Source organism: Rhizophagus irregularis, chromosome 9 (assembly GCF_026210795.1).
Source record: "Rhizophagus irregularis chromosome 9, complete sequence".
NCBI lineage: Eukaryota > Fungi > Glomeromycota > Glomeromycetes > Glomerales > Glomeraceae > Rhizophagus > Rhizophagus irregularis.
In genome coordinates, this window is record NC_089437.1 from 1,597,855 (window position 1) to 1,616,296 (window position 18,442).

At 27.4% G+C, this 18,442-nt stretch overlaps 4 protein-coding genes across 4 annotated transcripts; 3 read left to right on the forward strand and 1 right to left on the reverse strand.

Moving 5' to 3' along the window:
* Nucleotides 1-4: 4 nt before the first annotated feature.
* On the reverse strand, nucleotides 5-1,645 carry OCT59_029388 (uncharacterized protein; the record flags this gene model as incomplete). Its single annotated transcript, XM_025332623.2, has 2 exons — nucleotides 5-1,324; nucleotides 1,395-1,645. 2 exons carry the CDS (start codon nucleotides 1,643-1,645, stop codon nucleotides 127-129), a joined length of 1,449 nt encoding a protein of 482 aa, XP_025169566.1. The 3' UTR covers nucleotides 5-126.
* Nucleotides 1,646-2,880: 1,235 nt separating this feature from the next.
* OCT59_029389 (uncharacterized protein) lies at nucleotides 2,881-3,451 on the forward strand (the record flags this gene model as incomplete). Its single annotated transcript, XM_066143642.1, has 3 exons — nucleotides 2,881-3,134; nucleotides 3,218-3,331; nucleotides 3,418-3,451. 3 exons carry the CDS (start codon nucleotides 2,881-2,883, stop codon nucleotides 3,449-3,451), a joined length of 402 nt encoding a protein of 133 aa, XP_065994666.1.
* Nucleotides 3,452-3,779: 328 nt separating this feature from the next.
* On the forward strand, nucleotides 3,780-4,415 carry OCT59_029390 (uncharacterized protein; the record flags this gene model as incomplete). Its single annotated transcript, XM_066143649.1, has 1 exon — nucleotides 3,780-4,415. The coding sequence occupies one exon, from the start codon at nucleotides 3,780-3,782 to the stop codon at nucleotides 4,413-4,415; it is 636 nt and encodes a 211-aa protein (XP_065994667.1).
* A 12,048-nt stretch (nucleotides 4,416-16,463) lies between these two features.
* OCT59_029391 (uncharacterized protein) lies at nucleotides 16,464-17,956 on the forward strand (the record flags this gene model as incomplete). Its single annotated transcript, XM_025327769.1, has 2 exons — nucleotides 16,464-17,607; nucleotides 17,676-17,956. The coding sequence occupies 2 exons, from the start codon at nucleotides 16,464-16,466 to the stop codon at nucleotides 17,954-17,956; spliced, it is 1,425 nt and encodes a 474-aa protein (XP_025169564.1).
* Between the last annotated feature and the right edge of the window lie 486 nt (nucleotides 17,957-18,442).

Sequence of the window (18,442 nt, forward strand, 5' to 3'; positions counted from 1 at the left end):
TATCAAAATTTTAAGAATTGTCATCTATTTATTTATTTATTTTTTTTTTGAAAAACAAAACAAAATCTATATTGTGAAAACAAAAATATGAATGATCTTTAAGGATATTTACAATATTCTATTCTCTTATTTTTTCGTGATTTGAAATACTTCATAATCTTCTATATAAAATTTATCTTCGGTATCCCTTATTCTTTTCTCATAGTTAGTTTGCTTACATATATTAAGGTCAAATAGATCTTCGTTTCCAAAACCATTATTACATGATAATATAAGATCAGAACCACCAAATGAGGGACCACTATTTTTAAAATAACATAACGCCTTATCTATATTTCTAATGCGACTTAAAATTGAATCTTTAATCCCATCTTTGTTCTTAAAAGAAAATATAAAACTACAATAAGATTGACCCCAATTACCATTACAAGATTTCCATATCGTAGGATTATGTCCACCTAAGATTTCACCAGTTTCCTTTACTTTAATAAATGTAACAGTATTAGGTTTATCATCGCATAATTCATGAAATTTTTTAAGACTAAATCCATCACGACTACCTCTTAATAATAATTTGAATTTGTATGGTAAATATAATTCCCTCACATATGAAAATTTACCATTACAATCCACTTTATCAATCCATCTTGAAATAGTTGAAGTTATATTCAAATTAACGATATTTGATTCAATAACATCATTTAATTTTAAGTTTCTGGGAAGTGATATATTTCTATCATTTGGCTCAACATCAGGATCCATATAAGAATCCAATAAATTTTTATAAAGCTGATGGTTTAAAAGTTTTTTGTATGGACTCACTTTGTGCAAAAATTCTTTAGATGATAAACTAAAAAATCTAATTAAAGGTATACAATTTTGTAAAGTATTTCCCATCATTTTAAAGATTTCATCTGTCCAAGTATCAGGATCTGAAATTAGAGTTTGATTTTGGACAAGTCCCCATTTTAACACATGTTCCCATACTTCAATTTCTTTCATTTGCAAATCATCCCTTTTAATAAGCGAAATTAATGATTTTTCGGGTAACGATGTAAAATCAAGTGATTTAAATATTTTGTCGGGTGATTTAGTTATAAAATCTGTACAAAATTGTTGAAGTTCTGATAAATTATTAGATTGAAAACTTGTTCGATATATAAGTTCAAAATGTTGTTCCATCCACTCAGTTTTGTTTTCAATTAAATACTTTTGTAAATAGTCAACTAATTCATGAAGTAGAAGTTCATCAGCAGCAATCAAAACTTTAAAAATATCTAAAGTGTCTTGTCCATTTAGCGAAAAAATGCCACCATAAAGATATCTATATATTAAGATTATATAAAGTATTAAAATTTGATATTTTAAATTAATTATGATATGTATTACTTTACCTCAAAATAATTTGAAAGGTTTCCGGCGAAATATTTGATAATTTAATATGAGCTAAGTCATCATTATTCTTTTTGTTTGAAGTTAAAGTTCTCCGTAAAAATGAAGAACGGTGACATAGGATAATCACATGTGCACGAAATATTTTTATGTTAGGATCCTTACCAACTTCAATAGTAATATCATAATATTCATTATCCTCTAAAATTTCAATATAGTTATGACTTAATTTTGAAAAAAATTGAATAGACATTTTTTTTTTAAGTATAATTCAACTTTAACGTTAAAAAGAAAAATAATTTTTTTAACCGCATGATCGACTTTTAAATTTGCAGATGTGTCACAAATAGTACCTGCATATGGATTTACGGCATGATCTGATTTGCAGTTTTTAGGGTCTGTCATTTCACCGGCAATTATCTCGCCGACAGATGTTTCACCGACAGGATCATTTCACCGACAGTTATTTCACCGATAGTCTAATCCACTTACCCTAACCTAATATAACCTAGTCCTAACCCTAATTTTTTACCTAACCCTAACTTTAATCGTAAATTTCTTTGTCGGTGAGATGATTGTCGGCGAAACATTTGTCTCCGAAATGACCCTGTCGGTGAAACGTCTGTCGGTGAAATAATTATCGGTGAAATGAATGCAACCCTAATTCACTGTGTACATGGCTTACCTGCATTATCATATTTTATCGGGTAAACGCGAGACTTTATTAAAACTTATATTGCAACAATAGGTAAGACCCACATAGACCAGTGAATATATGGCGAATAAATAATTTTCTGGGATATCGACGAAGCTTTTCAATAATAAAATGATCCAAAATAACATATTTCAATATTTCATGATGTTTGAACTTTGTTAAATACTAATAAAATATGACACAATTATTTTTGCCAGTACTATAAATATCAATTTAAAATTCGTCATATACAAAAAAGTTTTCAATAAATTAGAATTGAAAAATGTTTCATAGATTATAACAATTAAATATTACATTAAAATAAAAAATACTATAAAAATATGACTATTAAAATATATTCAAATCAAACATTGAATATTTTAAAGTACTTAACACGACTGACAAGTGTTACAAACCATGATAAAATTCAAAATAAATTAACTCTTTAATTTGATTTAATTTGATTCCGTGCGTAAAAAAAAATTATAAATAGGTCAAATAAATTATCATTATTAATATGAATTCTTTTAATTATCCAAGCAATTTCAATTGATTTCATATAAGAATTAAGAATTTATAAAACATTTAAATTATTATATTCGTTATTCAAGTATAAAGAGGAAGTAAGATTTAATTACTTCCGAGTTATGTTTTCCTTTAATGTGAACTACTGCGCCATGATGACATTTTAAGTCGATCATGCAACGTTTGCAACGTTATAACGTTGAACAACGTTGAACAAAATTTTTAGCCATTTTTTTATTTTTTTTTTATTTTTCATTGATTACAAAAAAATGTCTATTCAATTTTTTCCGAAATTAAGTCAAAATTTTGTTGAATTATTGGATGATGATGAATATTATGATATTACAATTGAAGTTGGCGAAGACCCTAACGTAAAAATATTTCGTGCACATACTGGTATTTTATGTTACCGTTCCCCATATTTAAGAAGATATTTAGCTTCAAATAAGAAGAATAATGATAATGTCTTGGCTCATATTAAGTTGCCAAATATTTCACCGGATACTTTTCAAATTATTTTAAAGTAAGTAGTACATGTAATAAATTTTATAAACTATATATTAATACACGCACCATAATCTTATTTTAACGTTTATTTTGTAACAGATATATTTATGGCGGTATTGTTTCTTTGAATGAGAATGATACTTCAGATATTTTTAAAATTTTGGTTGCTGCGGATGTGCTTCATCTTAATGAGATGGTTGATTATTTACAAAAGTATTTAATTGAAAACAAAACTGAATGGATAGAACAACATTTTGAACTGACTCATCGAATTGGTTTTCAATCTAATAATTTTTCAGAACTTCAAGAATTTTGCGTGGATTTCATGGCTAAATCACCTGAAAAAATATTTAAATCACTTGATTTTACTTCGTTACCTGAAAAATCTTTGGTTCCACTTATTAAAAGAGATGATTTACAAATGAAAGAAATTGAAATATGGGAACATGTGTTAAAATGGGGACTTGCACAAAATCAAACTCTCATTTCAGATCCTGATACTTGGACAGATGATGATTTCAAAATGATGGAAAATACTTTACAGAATTGTTTACCTTTAATTAGATTTTTTAGTTTATCATCTAAAGAATTTTTACATAAAGTGAGTCCATATAAAAAACTATTAAATCATCAAACCTACAAAGATTTATTGAATTCTTATATGGATCCTGATTTTGAACCAGATAACATTAATATTCCACTTCCTAGAAATTTAAAAATTAACGGAATTATTGATTCAAATATTGTTAATTTAAATATTGTTTCAATTGTTTCGAGGTGGATTGATAAAGTGGATATTAACAATAAATTAGCACATCTTAGAGAATTGTATTTGCCGTATAAATTCAATTTATTGCTAAGAGGGAGCCGAGATGGATTTTCTCCTTATAAATTTCATGAATTATGTGATGATAAACCTAATACTGTAACTTTTATTAAAGTTAAAGGAACTGAGGAAATTTTAGGTGGATATAATCCTTCGATATGGAAATCTTCTAGTGGTTTGAGTCAATCTTGTAGTTTTATATTCTCATTTAAGAACAAAGATAAATTAGACGATTCAATTTTGAGTCATGTAAACAATATGAATAATGTATATTATCACTATGATAGGTTTGGACCCTTATTTGGATCTTCTGATCTCAAATTATCTGTTACTGTTAAACATAGTGTATCATCAAGTTATAATTCTAATATATGTAAACAAGAATATTACGAGAAAAAGATAAGAGATACTGAAGATAAATTTATTATAGAAGAGTACGAAGTTTTTCAAATTAATAAGAAATTAATTTGAATAATTTTTATTTTATAATAAAAGTACGATTACATCAATTTCTACAAATATTGAACTTTCAATGTTAATTTTGTATACAATTAGTTTTATTTTTCCTTTTTCCTTTTATTTATAAGTACAAATGATAAAATCAAGTATTGTAATTTTGATACAAGTCAGGATTATATTTGAATAAAATAACAGCAGCCCGCTGTGTAGATATCGTTTGTCATTTCTATTTGTAACGGCATAAATGCATAATAAAAAAAAATATTTTTCCCCAGTTAGGATTTAATGAGAATGTAAGATCTTGATGCAAAAATTATATTACACATATTCTCATGAATTAATATGTATCATAACGAATTACTTACTTAATTGGAATTACTCAAAAGTTTACAATACTATCATATCATCTGTACGATTATTTTAATCACATGATGTGTTCACTTTAGAAGATATTAAATTCATGAAAAAAAATGTAGGGAATACCAGTATCTCCTGGCATATCACATAAATCGTATTCAATAATCCTACGTACAATAAACTTTTTTTATACATACTTTTTACGTGGACGACAAAATTGGATTTTTTTATTTAAACACTGAACTTTCTAGAAAAATAACTTATTTAAACAAATATTTTCATTTAAAAGTACATTTACACAAACAATTTTTTCCTTAACGCGGAAATTTAGCAATTTTTATACATAGTGTTGGAATTTTGGTTTGGCGATCAGGGTGTGCTGGCTATGGGATTGTTTAATTGTTATTGATTTTTTTTTTAGATGGTTGCCTGAAGGTGCTTGTTGTGAAGATGAAGATAGTCCTTTAAAAGAATTATATAATGGACAAACTTATTACTTCATTTGAAAGTACTTGAGTAATGATATGCAACTCAAATAGGATTTGAAACAAAAATAATCCGTATTGAAAAAGAAGATGGCGTATATGCTCAAAAAAACTTACAAATGTTGTCATGTAGCTTGATCCTCGAGATCGAGTGTCGGCTTGTGTAGAATGGTAATGTAAAAGATAAAACGATATGAAGATCACAGATATGGGAATGATAATATGCTTGTTCTAGGGCTTCACTGGGAAGACTTTCGGAAAAATTAACAATTGTGTCTTGCAAAGGCGCTAAAAGTAAAAAAACCGATGAATTCTCATCACTTAATTAGCCATACATCACAGTTGACAAGTTATTTTGAATAACTTACTTTGCAATAATCACATTGCCGAGAAGTAGTGTGTTCATGACACCATTCGCTTCGCGGACGCGGAACTTTCGTCAGTAATATTTCTTGCAATTATAGCATCTTTCCACATTACCATTTCCGTGCAATTCGGATATCGTGGTAATGGGAATACCACTTCGTATTCTCGATTACAATTTAAACGAATGCGCAGTCAGGGTCACAATATTTTTGCTTGTATGACATATTTTCTCTCTTTTGGAGAAATGGCGAGTTGCATCAATATTTGTAATTTCTGGTGAGTGCCAGGTCGCAAACAATGATGTAATTGTAATTAACAAATGGTGTAGAGGAAAAGTCTATATTAAGAGTTTAATCCAAGGTAAGTTATGGAGGAAGTTTGACTGTTCGAACTTGTGAGGTATATCCATAAAATAGAGTCGTCAAGATTACGACGCGTATTAGTGAAAGGGTTGGTATATCCATGAATATGATCTAGCGTTAATCGCGACATGTTGGGTGAAGAGTTGTTGTTATCATTTCTTCTTTTCTTTTGGTCGTTAGTAAAAGTTTTTTTTTGTAACATTGTTTTGTTTTTCCATTCTTTCCATGCTACTGATCTAGTTTTCCACAGTAGTTCGAATATCTTATGATGTAGGTCGAAAAGAAATTTGAGTAATAAAGATTTAATGCGTTTCTTGTTAATTTTAGCATTTTTGAAGGGTTCCACGATGGACGAAGGAACGAGATTGAGTAATAAACAAAATAAACAATGTAAATCTGGGGTATCTTGTAAAATCGTTGGGGATTGTTGGTCCAAATAAATAAAGGTTAAATTGGACAACATTGTAACCAATTCATTAGTAACATTGTCGGAGTGTGATAAAATTAAGGATTTGTATAAACGTTCGTATCTTTCAAAAAGAGTAGTCAGAATTTCTATTGTTTTAGGACAGGTCCATAAGTGTTCGTTATTAATAAATTAATTATGTATATAATACATGTAAAAATTGACATACTTTTAGGATCATATGATCAATATGATCAGTATAATCATGAGTGAGGAATATAATAAATATTTATATATATAAAATTCAGTAAACTTATAATTCAATCAAACAACATTCTACTTTTATTTTATCGCAATTTTTTTTAATTTAAGTCTTACAATGTATAAACGAATATCATTATAACAATAAACAGTTTTGATTTTACTACCATCTTTTAATATATCAATCCTTACTAGCGAAAGCTGAATCCAACAGGAGATAATAAAATCTAAAATATATAATATATAATAAAATAGGTTAGAAGACTCGAGTACTCTAAGTAAGCTTTGCAGAAATGACAGATTCAAGCCCCCATGCCTACTATCAACTGACATTAACGAATATCGTGAGTGATCAAACTCGTGCAGAGGTACTGTCACATTGATAATAAGACATGAGACCCACCACCAAAAGGACGGGCCCCACATACAGAAGTCTGCGACATAGCTTGAGATATTTTTATTCTCATTAAAGGTAACCAAACTTCTAGAAGAGGAGGATAACCAAAACACTCTAGGTGCACTTGTCCCTTATACATCCCAGCTTAGCCATTTCCACTTACCAGGATAATACTATTCAGGCTTGGCGTTTTTTTCGGTTTTTAGAAAAAAAAAAATATGCTGAATAACCGTCCGTAGCTATCCACTTTAACTAGAAGTTGCTTAGGATATGTTATTTTAATAATTTTTATCTCTAAATATAAACTAATAGGCAAAAAAATAGCTTGACTAGGAGTAGGAGTAGCCGAAAGCATAAGATATTTATGTTTCTAAATGGAGAGTTAATAAAAAAAGGCTACAAGTTATTAATAAATGTTAGAGACTAAGATAAAAAACTATAAGTATTGAAAAAAAAAAATACGTGTAAAAGAAATTTTGTGTAGGAAAAAATGATTTTTTATACTTTTATAGAAAATATTTCATGGGAAAATTTATTGTTATGGTCACGGCGCGCACAAAGTATTAAACACAAGCCTATCTATTGATCATAATCACAATTTGAGATTCCGATGTATGATTTTTATCATTTGATCATTTGATTATTGTTGTACATACAATAGACATCTGGTCGGATAAGGATAAACAAATTTTATATTTATTTCCGATTATAATAAACTTTTTGATACAGTAATCATTATTTTTTAACCTATCGTAATAATACCCAGAGATTGCACGATTTAGAACCCGTATAATATTAGATACCCTATAAAAAAAAGTTGAAATTATTTCTTTATTAATAATATTCTCGTTTAATTTTATTAATTATTTAATAATAGATCTTATTGAGAAGGAATGACGAGTCTTAAATTAGTTGATAAGGGATTACGTTATGTACCTTATATTTATAGTGAGTACGTAAATAAGAATTATTTAACAGGAAGTACTAAATACTGAAGATATTATTTATATTAGATGCGTTTACTAATAAAGTCATGACAGTATATTTATATTCATTATTTTATTATCAATTGCTTATGATGTAATCATAATTTAGATTACTTTTTTCTAGGAAAGTGATTTACTTTGAAAAAAATATTAAAATATTTTAATTAAATTTCCTCTTAAAACCTTATCCCTGATTTGTATTCACGTTAAAAAAATATAATATTTTTTTTTTGCAATATATAAAAAATTATCACATTATTACATGATCTTTCTGCGGCAGAGATATATAAAAACCTTAAATAAGTGTTATATATCAACGCGCTATTTCCGATGTGGAGTACACCTGGAAAAAGTATTAAAGTACAAAATGAAAATTATTTATTATATAAACCAATATTTTAATTGTAAAATAAAAAAAATTTTTTAACGCATAGTCACTATATTATTTATGTATACTTATTTATATGTACATAATTCATTCTGGAAGCAACAGACGACTGCTAGTTTATAAACAAAATGAATTTTGTGTTTAATTCCAAAATATGAATCTTTTGTTCAGTACTGTACGTTCGATACTTAGCATGACGACCCACCCTATCGGCCTATCCATATTCCATATACTGTAGCTTTGCAAAAATCGTGGGATAGCGACTCTAAACTAACTAGCTTATGAAAATTTAAAAGAATTATTTATATCATAGCAATTTTTTTATTAATAAATAATTATTCAAGATTTTATTTATCAGAAGGTATAATCATATCTTTCTTTTTAATCAAACTAGTGTTGCGAAGTCGCAGTGACTTGTTGCACTAATATTAATTATTAATATTAATTATAAACGATCGATTGTTACAAAAAATAAATAAATAAGTAATTATATTAGTCTATTATTGAGCTTGATACAGCCTAAAAAATATTAAAACTTATAAAAAAAAGGTAATAACCGTGACGCCGCAGCATTGATCCAAACCTAAATGGTGAAAGAATGTATTCAAGAAAAAATAACAAAAAAATTCGAAAGAAAAAGAAAAAAAAGAAAAAAAATTGGGGAAAAAAAAGGATAAAGAAAGAAATTGGTTTAAAGGGAAATTTTCAAAAAAAAGGGAATCCGAAAAAAAATAAGTACCAAAAAAAAAGAAATAATATAAAAAAAAATCTTTCTTAAAAGACCGAAACAATAAGGTTATTTAAAAAAAAATAATAATAGTTTTTCGGTTTGGGGAAAAAAACCAAATCTAAACGGGGAAAAATAGAAAAAACAAAAAAAAAATTTCAGTTTGAAAAAAAAAACTGAAAAAGAAAAAAAAAATGAAAATTTTAAAAAAAAGAAATGAAAAAAGAAATGAAAAAGATGTTCTTCTATATAATCTATTTATTATACAGGGACGAATCTCAAAATCAAACATTTCAGCGAGTTGGAATCTAGACTAAATAAGGTTCAAGATTGAAACTTAGTGCGAAATTATAATTTTGGTTCGAATGAATATATGAATGAAATATCAACTTGTAAATTACTGTAATTATATGTGTGTCACTATCCTCCATATTAAGGTCGTACTTTCACAACAAAGAATCCCCAATTTACAGTATTTTTTTAACAAATCAAATCAAATTATTAATTAGTAAGATTATAATTATTCCTGTAAACCTACAATATGAAGGAATAAAGCCCGTGAAAGATTGAAAGATGCATATCTTTCTAATTTCTTTATTCTAATTAAAAATGAAAAGAAATAATAATAAAAGTAAATGGTAATCATTACGCACTTTACTAAATTCTTTATATTTCATATTAATTTCATTTTAATTATGATTATCAATTATATCATTTATTTTGTTATTTATTTTACATATCATTTTTCATAGTCAATATATATTAACTGTATATTCTCAAATAAGCTTAAGATTAAAATCGAGTTATAAGTTAGGTTTTTATTAGAAAAAAATCTGTTACCAGTTTTTATTAACAAAAAAATCTGAATATGATCTCATCAATTATCATAGTTTTTCTCAGAAATTTAATGAAAAATTTAATTTTATTACAAACTTAACATGTTTAGGAATGAAAATGTCAAAAAATTACCACGCCAGCATTAGCAAATAACCTTCAATACTTTTAAGGTGGTGTATCATTTTCAGAATTTTTTTATTTTTTTTTTGTTTGGGGGAAGAATCATGTTGACTATTGGCAAGTGTGTTATTCTCATTTTTTTCTTAGAACTACTAAAAAAATATCACGTTTTTTCTTTAATCAACTTGTGAAATTGTAAAATTCATAAATGAACCAATCATAAAGTAAAAATTATTTTAATGGTATTTTTTAAAAAACTTTATTATTTATATATTAAATATTTTCACATTTTTTCTGGATTTATATCAAAGAGTCAGTATTGTTGAATAACGTAAAGTATTGTTACCGGTAATAACGGTAATTAAGAGTTGGATAACTAGCGATATTATATTGTATAAACACTCGATTATCAACAGGATTCTTACTCAATACTACCTATCCTGGTATTCCGGTATTGTTCGTTAAGAATCGTCAAGATAAACAACTACAAAATACGATAAATAATAATACGCAATGGTTACAATAACAAATGTTATGTGACTGTTAGAAACAACGGGTAATATTGACCAACATATAACGATTTTATTAAATAAGTGTAAATTCGGGTTTTTACAACAAAGTGATAAAAAGTGATAGAAAGGAATAGGAAATATATCTTAAAGATATTTTACTATAAGACAATTACGGAAAATAACTATGAGATATTTTCTTTATCAAAGAGTTGGCAGAAGGTATATTTATAGCTAACTATCATCTCTTTTTCTGTCATCAAGGTGAAATCTAATCTATAGATATCTATTAATGGGTTATTGATTTCCTATTGTTAAGTTTCATCGTGAGATATCATAATATATCAATATGATTATAAGCCACTTTAATAAAGTACAAATGATAATTTTGGACGGTTAATTACTATTGCTAATTTCCCCACAATAACTTCTAATAAAATCTTATACATATAAACAATACAAATAAAGAAAATAAATAATATAAACAATAATAATATGAATAATATAATAATACTACTTATGTAAATATAATAAAATAAAATAAATAAAATCAATATCTTCTATTAGGTTAATCTGGTGTACACAAATCACCGGTTGTATATCGATATAAATCGGCACATAATATCAGAAATCGACATGTACACAAATGTACTGTATTCATATCGGATCGTCATATATCGTCGGAAATCATGTGAGCAAGATTTCGCGTAACAGTATACTAATTCTGATCCAGTGATTATCTTCTTTATCTTTACTATTAATTAAAAAATTTAGGTTTTTTTGGATTTTCTTAAAACAAAATACATTGTAAGTTTTTTATAACATTACAGAAATCGCAGTTTTGGAACAATATTAAGCTTCTGAACATTATTAATATTTCTCTGTATTTTCCTAGAGTCGACTTAAAGACAACTTGAGAAACGGAATGCTGGATAGTGAGCATTAATAAAAAGTGGACTTCCGTTTAGAGAATATTATTAATATTTTTTTTTATTTGTAGGAAACGGTCTTGTAAACTTTAAGGAATAAAGATTGGGTCTCATATTCTTTATCCTGTCAAAAAGGTTAGTAGTTGTTTTAAAATTTGATTTTATCTTTATTTCACTTTCATTTCAGTTTATTAACTTTGTTAGGTTTTTTCAATTAGTTTTCTCACAATGTGATTGATCGCGCTAACGGAAAAAAATAAACTTGAAACGAATGTGTGACATAAAGATTTGGATGTTCCAAATCACCCAATTTCCTGATTACTGTATATAGTAAAATTTGTGTCGCCAATCTATTTCTATTATCATTATTTTCACCATCTCCATTCATATGAGAGAAATAGCAATGGAATATTTAGTATTCCAAATTACTATTAATCATATTTTTCATTCATTTTTTCAAGTATGTACAAATAAACAAAGTAGTAATAAAGGTTTACTTTTTAAATGGATATATAAACAGTAATTTTAATTTTATTTTGCAGTTCAAAAAATAATTGATCAACGAAGGTTAACTTTGTTGAGTAGATTAATTTTGTCAGATTCATCATGGTCGGCAGATTCATCATGGCCACCAGATACATCATGGCCACTGGATTCATCTTGAATTGAGAAATGAAAGAAAAAAACTTATAAACAAAATAACACTATTTATGACACTGACACTATCATTATTAGTTCTGACCATCATTAGTTCATCAGCCTTAATGGGTGTCTGTTTCCTTAATTTTGGACAAGGCATAATACATTCTTCTCGTTCTTTACTCTTTAATATTCCTCTTTCACCTTGGAATGGATACAGATTGTGGGAATCTTGGTGTTGAATATTAGTTATATATTGTTGGCCCTATTAATTATTTACGCGATATACATAGTAAAGGGAAACGTTTTCTTCTGAAATTCTTGGATTATTTCTGCATGAACAATGGTGTTAATTTTATGGTCACGTTAATCCCTTATTCAATGACAATATTGTCGTTTACGACATAGTTAATTATTGATGTGACAAAAAAACGATATCCTTACTGCGGTAGTAGATCAAGCTGTTAAAATTTATCACATGTTGTAAAACATTCGATGTAACGTTGATCAATGATGATCATGTTCACCTATTTATATCTTTTTTTTTTTTCTTTTTTTTTTAATTGATTAACGATAACTTTGAAAAAATGCAATCCATATTATATTAATTTATTAAAGTATTTTCTGTCATCACTCTCGTTTACATTTTTTTTTTCCTGGATTTTACATAATTTCATTACAAGAAACTACCGACTATTTACGAAAAAAAATTTTTTTTTTTTCAAAATTAAAGTATATTGAAAATTTTGGAAAATAATGAAAATTATTATATTACTATTGAAGTTGGTGAGAATCCGAACGTAAAAATTTTTCGAGCACATATGATTATTTTATATTACTATTCTTTTTTATGTCGAGTTTTGATTTCCAATAAAAAGTGTATAAGAATATTTTGGTTCATATTATTATCAAATAAATATTTTCAAGTCATCTCGAGTAAGTAATTTATAACGTTCAAATTTTCAAATAATAATTATTCATAATTTTAATATAAAATTGTAATTTAGGTATATTTTATAGTGACTTTCTTATCATCGAGCGGACAAGATCTGGTCGAGCTTCTTCAGGAATATTTTATCGAAATCAATACTGAATGGCTGGAACAACACTTTGAATCTGACCATCAAAAGTTTTCAGTTGTATATAGTTAAATTTCCCAAGAAAGTATTAAATTACTTGGTAGTTCAGTTTTGGCGTGTGGTCACCGAGGGTTCGTTACTTGAGGATCTTTGTTTTCATATCAAAAGGGATGATGTATTAAAGCGAGGTCTCAAATTATCATTTCTGATCCTTATGCCTGGACGGTTAATGATTCAAAGTGGTTGAAGTTGTATATACCTCTGATTAGATTTTTTTGTGTCGTCCATATAAAAAAATTCATGAAAGGACTAATTATTAATCTAAAGATCCAATTTTAAGGGTATAGGAGATACTGAGGATACTATTTATGCTGAAGATTATGAGGAAAGGGAAAATTTTATTATAAGGTGTGAATATTATTTCATGTATCGACAAAATTCTTTATAAATAAGAACATCAATATAAAATGACCATATGAGCACGAAATATTTTTACATAAGGGTCATCACCAACTTTAATAGTAATATTATAATATTCTTTATCGTTTAAAATTTAAATTTATTTAATTTATTTTAGTTAATCAAACTTTACTAAAAGTTTTTTATTATTTTAAATAAATTAATGATTGCGTATTAACTCACTATTCTGGTTTGCAATTTTATAGTTTTATAAGTTTTAACATAAAAAATTTCTATAATAATAAAGATATAATGTAATCTTTGAAATGTCATTCTAATTATACATGATTATTGTCTGATTCAGCGAATGAATTTTAAAATCATGTGATGGACGTGGTCTAAGTGAAATAAATATTTTATTAAATGGGAATTAAATAAAATTTCGGATTTAAAAACAGATGACTCGTAATAATACCGTAAAATACCTTTGAAGATACCGTGATGATGAACTCAACAGAAACGACGTAATATAAAAAAATTTTTTTTAGTTATGTCTACACGTCCTGTCGTCCTCTATAAAAATTGTATATGTTGAATTAATAATAATAATAATAATTTTCACTATTAATCAGAATAATAAGAACTATAATATAATTAGTGCACATTGAAATTCCTTCGCGATGCGATGACAGTTATGGATAGAATCAGTAACTATGTTGACATTAAAGGCGCCGTGCTGTAGTGCTGTATACTTTCCTTTTTTTTCTTAATTATTTTACAAAATGTTACAACGAAATTCTTGCGTAAATCAGATATCAAATGTCACATACCCTGATACCCAACAATACGTACAATGATAATCTTACATAATATGTATGGAAGACCTAGACATATTGTGCGCCATAGACTATTCAATACTTTAGATAATAACAAGTTTTACTGTAAGAAGTTACTCCAAAAACTTGCTTCAAAGCTCACACAGTCTTGTGTGGCGCAGCAGCAGGCACAATCTCCACAGGTTATGAGGTAAAGGTGGGTAATTTCACGTTTATCGTCAAGATTTTGATTGTAAGGATATCGGGTGATAGGAGATGGTCGTCCGAAAGGACGTTTCCCAGTGATATTGCCGGTTACATTTGGCAAAAACATTTAACTCGAACTTATGTATTTAATGTAACTTTGAAAATAAAATTTCAATTTAATTGTTTAGTCGATCTTTATAAATAATTTCCCATCTTGTTACTAATTTTTTTAAATAATATCTCCGATCCGAATAACGTATTATTTAAGGAAGTGTATAATTAGTAATACAACACGATTGAAAATATCTTATTTTCTTTTTGAATTTATAGATTCGTTAACAGTAAAGTGAGAAAAAAGAAACTCTATGTAAATATAATACTCTATTACATTAAAGTTATTTAAAAATTTGTTGTTAAACGATGTCACAATTGTTCTATTACAGCTGGTTTTGAACGGGATATTTCAAGTTTATTGTAATTTTTTGATCCGCTGATCCGTGATTTTTAAATGATTTTAATTGGCTAATAAATTTTGTGAAAATCGGAAGTGAACAAGGCTGTAATGGCTTTGCAACTTTTTTCCTGTTTCCAACGATCAAGAATAGAATAACCTTCGATACTTATTATATGAATTATTTAAATTGTCACGAGATTATTGCTAGGGATTGGAACCGTCAAAAAAAAGCTTAACCGGTTAATAACCGGTTAATTAAAGCGTCTAACCGGTTAATAGTCGGTTAATTAATCGGTTAATTAACCGGTTAATTTGTAATGAGGCTAACCGGTTAATAACCGGTTAATATATAAATTTTATATTTTAACGTGTGTTTAGAGGCCTATTTTTTGTATTTTAACGCGCGTTTAAAGATAAATTTTTGTGTTTTTAACTAAATAGTATTATAATATTTATATTAAAATGTATACATTAGTAAAAAATTACATACAGTATATTGTAATTACTTACTACCCAGTCATGCAGTGGTCACCGGTATCAGCACTAAGTTGAAAAGTTTTTTAATTATATTTTTAGTTCTATCCGAAATTCCATTCCAATTCTGATGGCCACTGTAGTATTCAAATTTTTGCATTTTTTCTTATTTAAAATACTATACCCGATCATATGCTGATTTCTGCATAAATCAAGGTTATAACTTTAGAATATTTTAACATAAATAATGTTAAATTATAAATATCATATGCAATATATTATATTAAAATATAAGATTGCAGGTTTATCATCGAATCTATTAGGGTGGGCAAAATTAAAGTTAATGCTAGTAAAGTTAAAGTTAGAAGTTGGCTAGGAATTACTAATTTAGGATGATCTGTATTTTAACCGGTTAAGTTAGCCGGTTAATTAGTCGGTTAATTTAACCGGTTAAATTAACCGGTTAACCGTTTTTTGAGAGGTCTTAACCGGTTAACCGCCTTAACCGGTTAATTAACCGGTTAACCTTAACCGGTTCCAATCCCTAATTATTGCACAGAAGACTATTAAGGCTGTACGGAATTTGAACATTTTTTTTAAGTTTGATCGACATTAATTTAGAATATGCATTAGTCTAATGACTAAACGATAATAAAGATATTAAAGATATTGAACGGGGCTATATCGGTCGAAGACCGATATAGTTACTTCCATTAAATATGGTAGTCATCACATTATGTACTGATTCTAATAACGGATAATCAAATAATATTCAAGAAATTTTCTATATAAACGTGAAATTTTCATTTGACCTCTTTTAAAAAAAAAAATCCGGATATATTTTTTTTAACTTCAAATTCACCATGTGTACAATTTTTCGTCTCGGTGTTACACTAACCGTACTTCTAATTTTTTCTAAGTTATTATTACCATGTTCTGCTCAACCACCACAAGGTCCTATACCTGTTCCTCCTAGTTCTTTAGGAACTTACACTGATGGAACTATTTTATTCGCTACTGGCGATGTAAAGTCACCGGGGCTTTCGAAGAGATCCTTCAATTCTAATTTTGCTAGTCAGCTTAAAATTACGCTTCATTTCCTTAATACAAATGGAGAATTTAAACATATTGATGTTTCATGTAATTGCGATGAATTGCTTGATATACGTCCATTAAATCCAAATTATTTACTATTATTAACAAGAGATATTCCTACTTCTCGTAATTTAACTGTAAAGATAATGGATTGGACGAATAAGATATTAAGTAATGTGAGTACAAATGCACAAATTCAAGCTATTGGTACAAGTATGAATGGTACAAGATTTTTTGTAGCTGGAATAAATGCCACACAACTTTTATGCATTGAATACGCTATCAATGATAATGAACAAATAGTCGATGGAAGAATAAATAAAAGTATAGAAATTCCTGTATCGTTGACAATCAATCAAATCGTCTCATTAGATTATAAATCATGGGGAATTATATTTAAGGAAACATTAGATGCGGATTATTATAATTATCGGCTTTTAATTATTTCACCTGAAACCGAAAATCCAACACCCATAATATTAAATAAAGATAGAATTTCCAGTATTTTATCACAAATTGCTTGTGCTGCTAATAAAAATTTTCAATATTATTGCTTATTTACAAGTTATAATGATTTATTATTGGTTAATATACACAATAATTTAACAAATCAAACCAATTTATTCCAGTCCATTTGTTTTGATTCCGCTAAAGTTTATACCATGCCGAATATTGGCTTTTTAGTAGAAGTTAAAACTCGTGCATACATCAAATATATTGTATTGAATATTGATATTGATTATGGAGATCCAAACAATGCTTTTGGAGAATCGGTAGTAAATAATAATCAAGACGATATCGATATTGACCCTTTTATGCTTCCGAATAATACAATTGTACGTATATTAAAAAAAGATAATGAGTATAATTTTTTATCTAAAGGATCGTCCATACCTAAGAAAAATCAAGAAAGTAAGCATAATCGTACAGTATTTACAGTAAATTATAACAATATTTTAATGCTTTTTATTTAATAATAGATGGTTCATATGGTTTATTCAATAATACTCATATTAAAGAAACTTATCCATCAGATAATGAATTGATTCCTGTTGGCACTGATAAAATTAAATTAACATTTATTCACACTGTTGATCTAACAGCTGCTGTTGATATCTCAATCCATCTAGAATCTGATGGTAGATATTTTTTGCGTCAAACACTTTTATGTACGGATCAATATTGTGAGATAGGCGATAATGGTTATTCACTTACCATTAATTTACTTGATATTACTTTTAATACACCAAATGCTGATTAGGGATTGGAACCGGTTAATGTTAACCGGTTAATTAACCGGTTAAGACGGTTAACCGGTTAAAGGATTTTGAAAATCGGTTAACCGGTTAAAACTATATTTACCATAATTCTAGTCAGATTTATATAATGCGGCCCAGAGACATGTAAATTGCGGCCACGTGTTCCTAAACTTGAAGTTTTAATGCTGAATTTTTTTCTATTTATTTATAATAATTTTAGTGATACATAGTCTTCCTATAACTAAATTATAACTAAATATGCAAGTAAAATCCAAAATTGGTACAATTTGCAGTAAAAAAAGTTTTTAAAATATTTTTAATATTAACCGGTTATTAACCGGTTAAGACCCTTGGTTAACCGGTTTTTAACCGGTTAAGGTTTTTTTGGACGGTTCCAATCCCTAATGCTGATTATTCAGTTGAAATTGATGATAAATTTCTGAGATATCAAAATGAAAGTGAAACGATTCCTGGTATAAGGAAAGGTA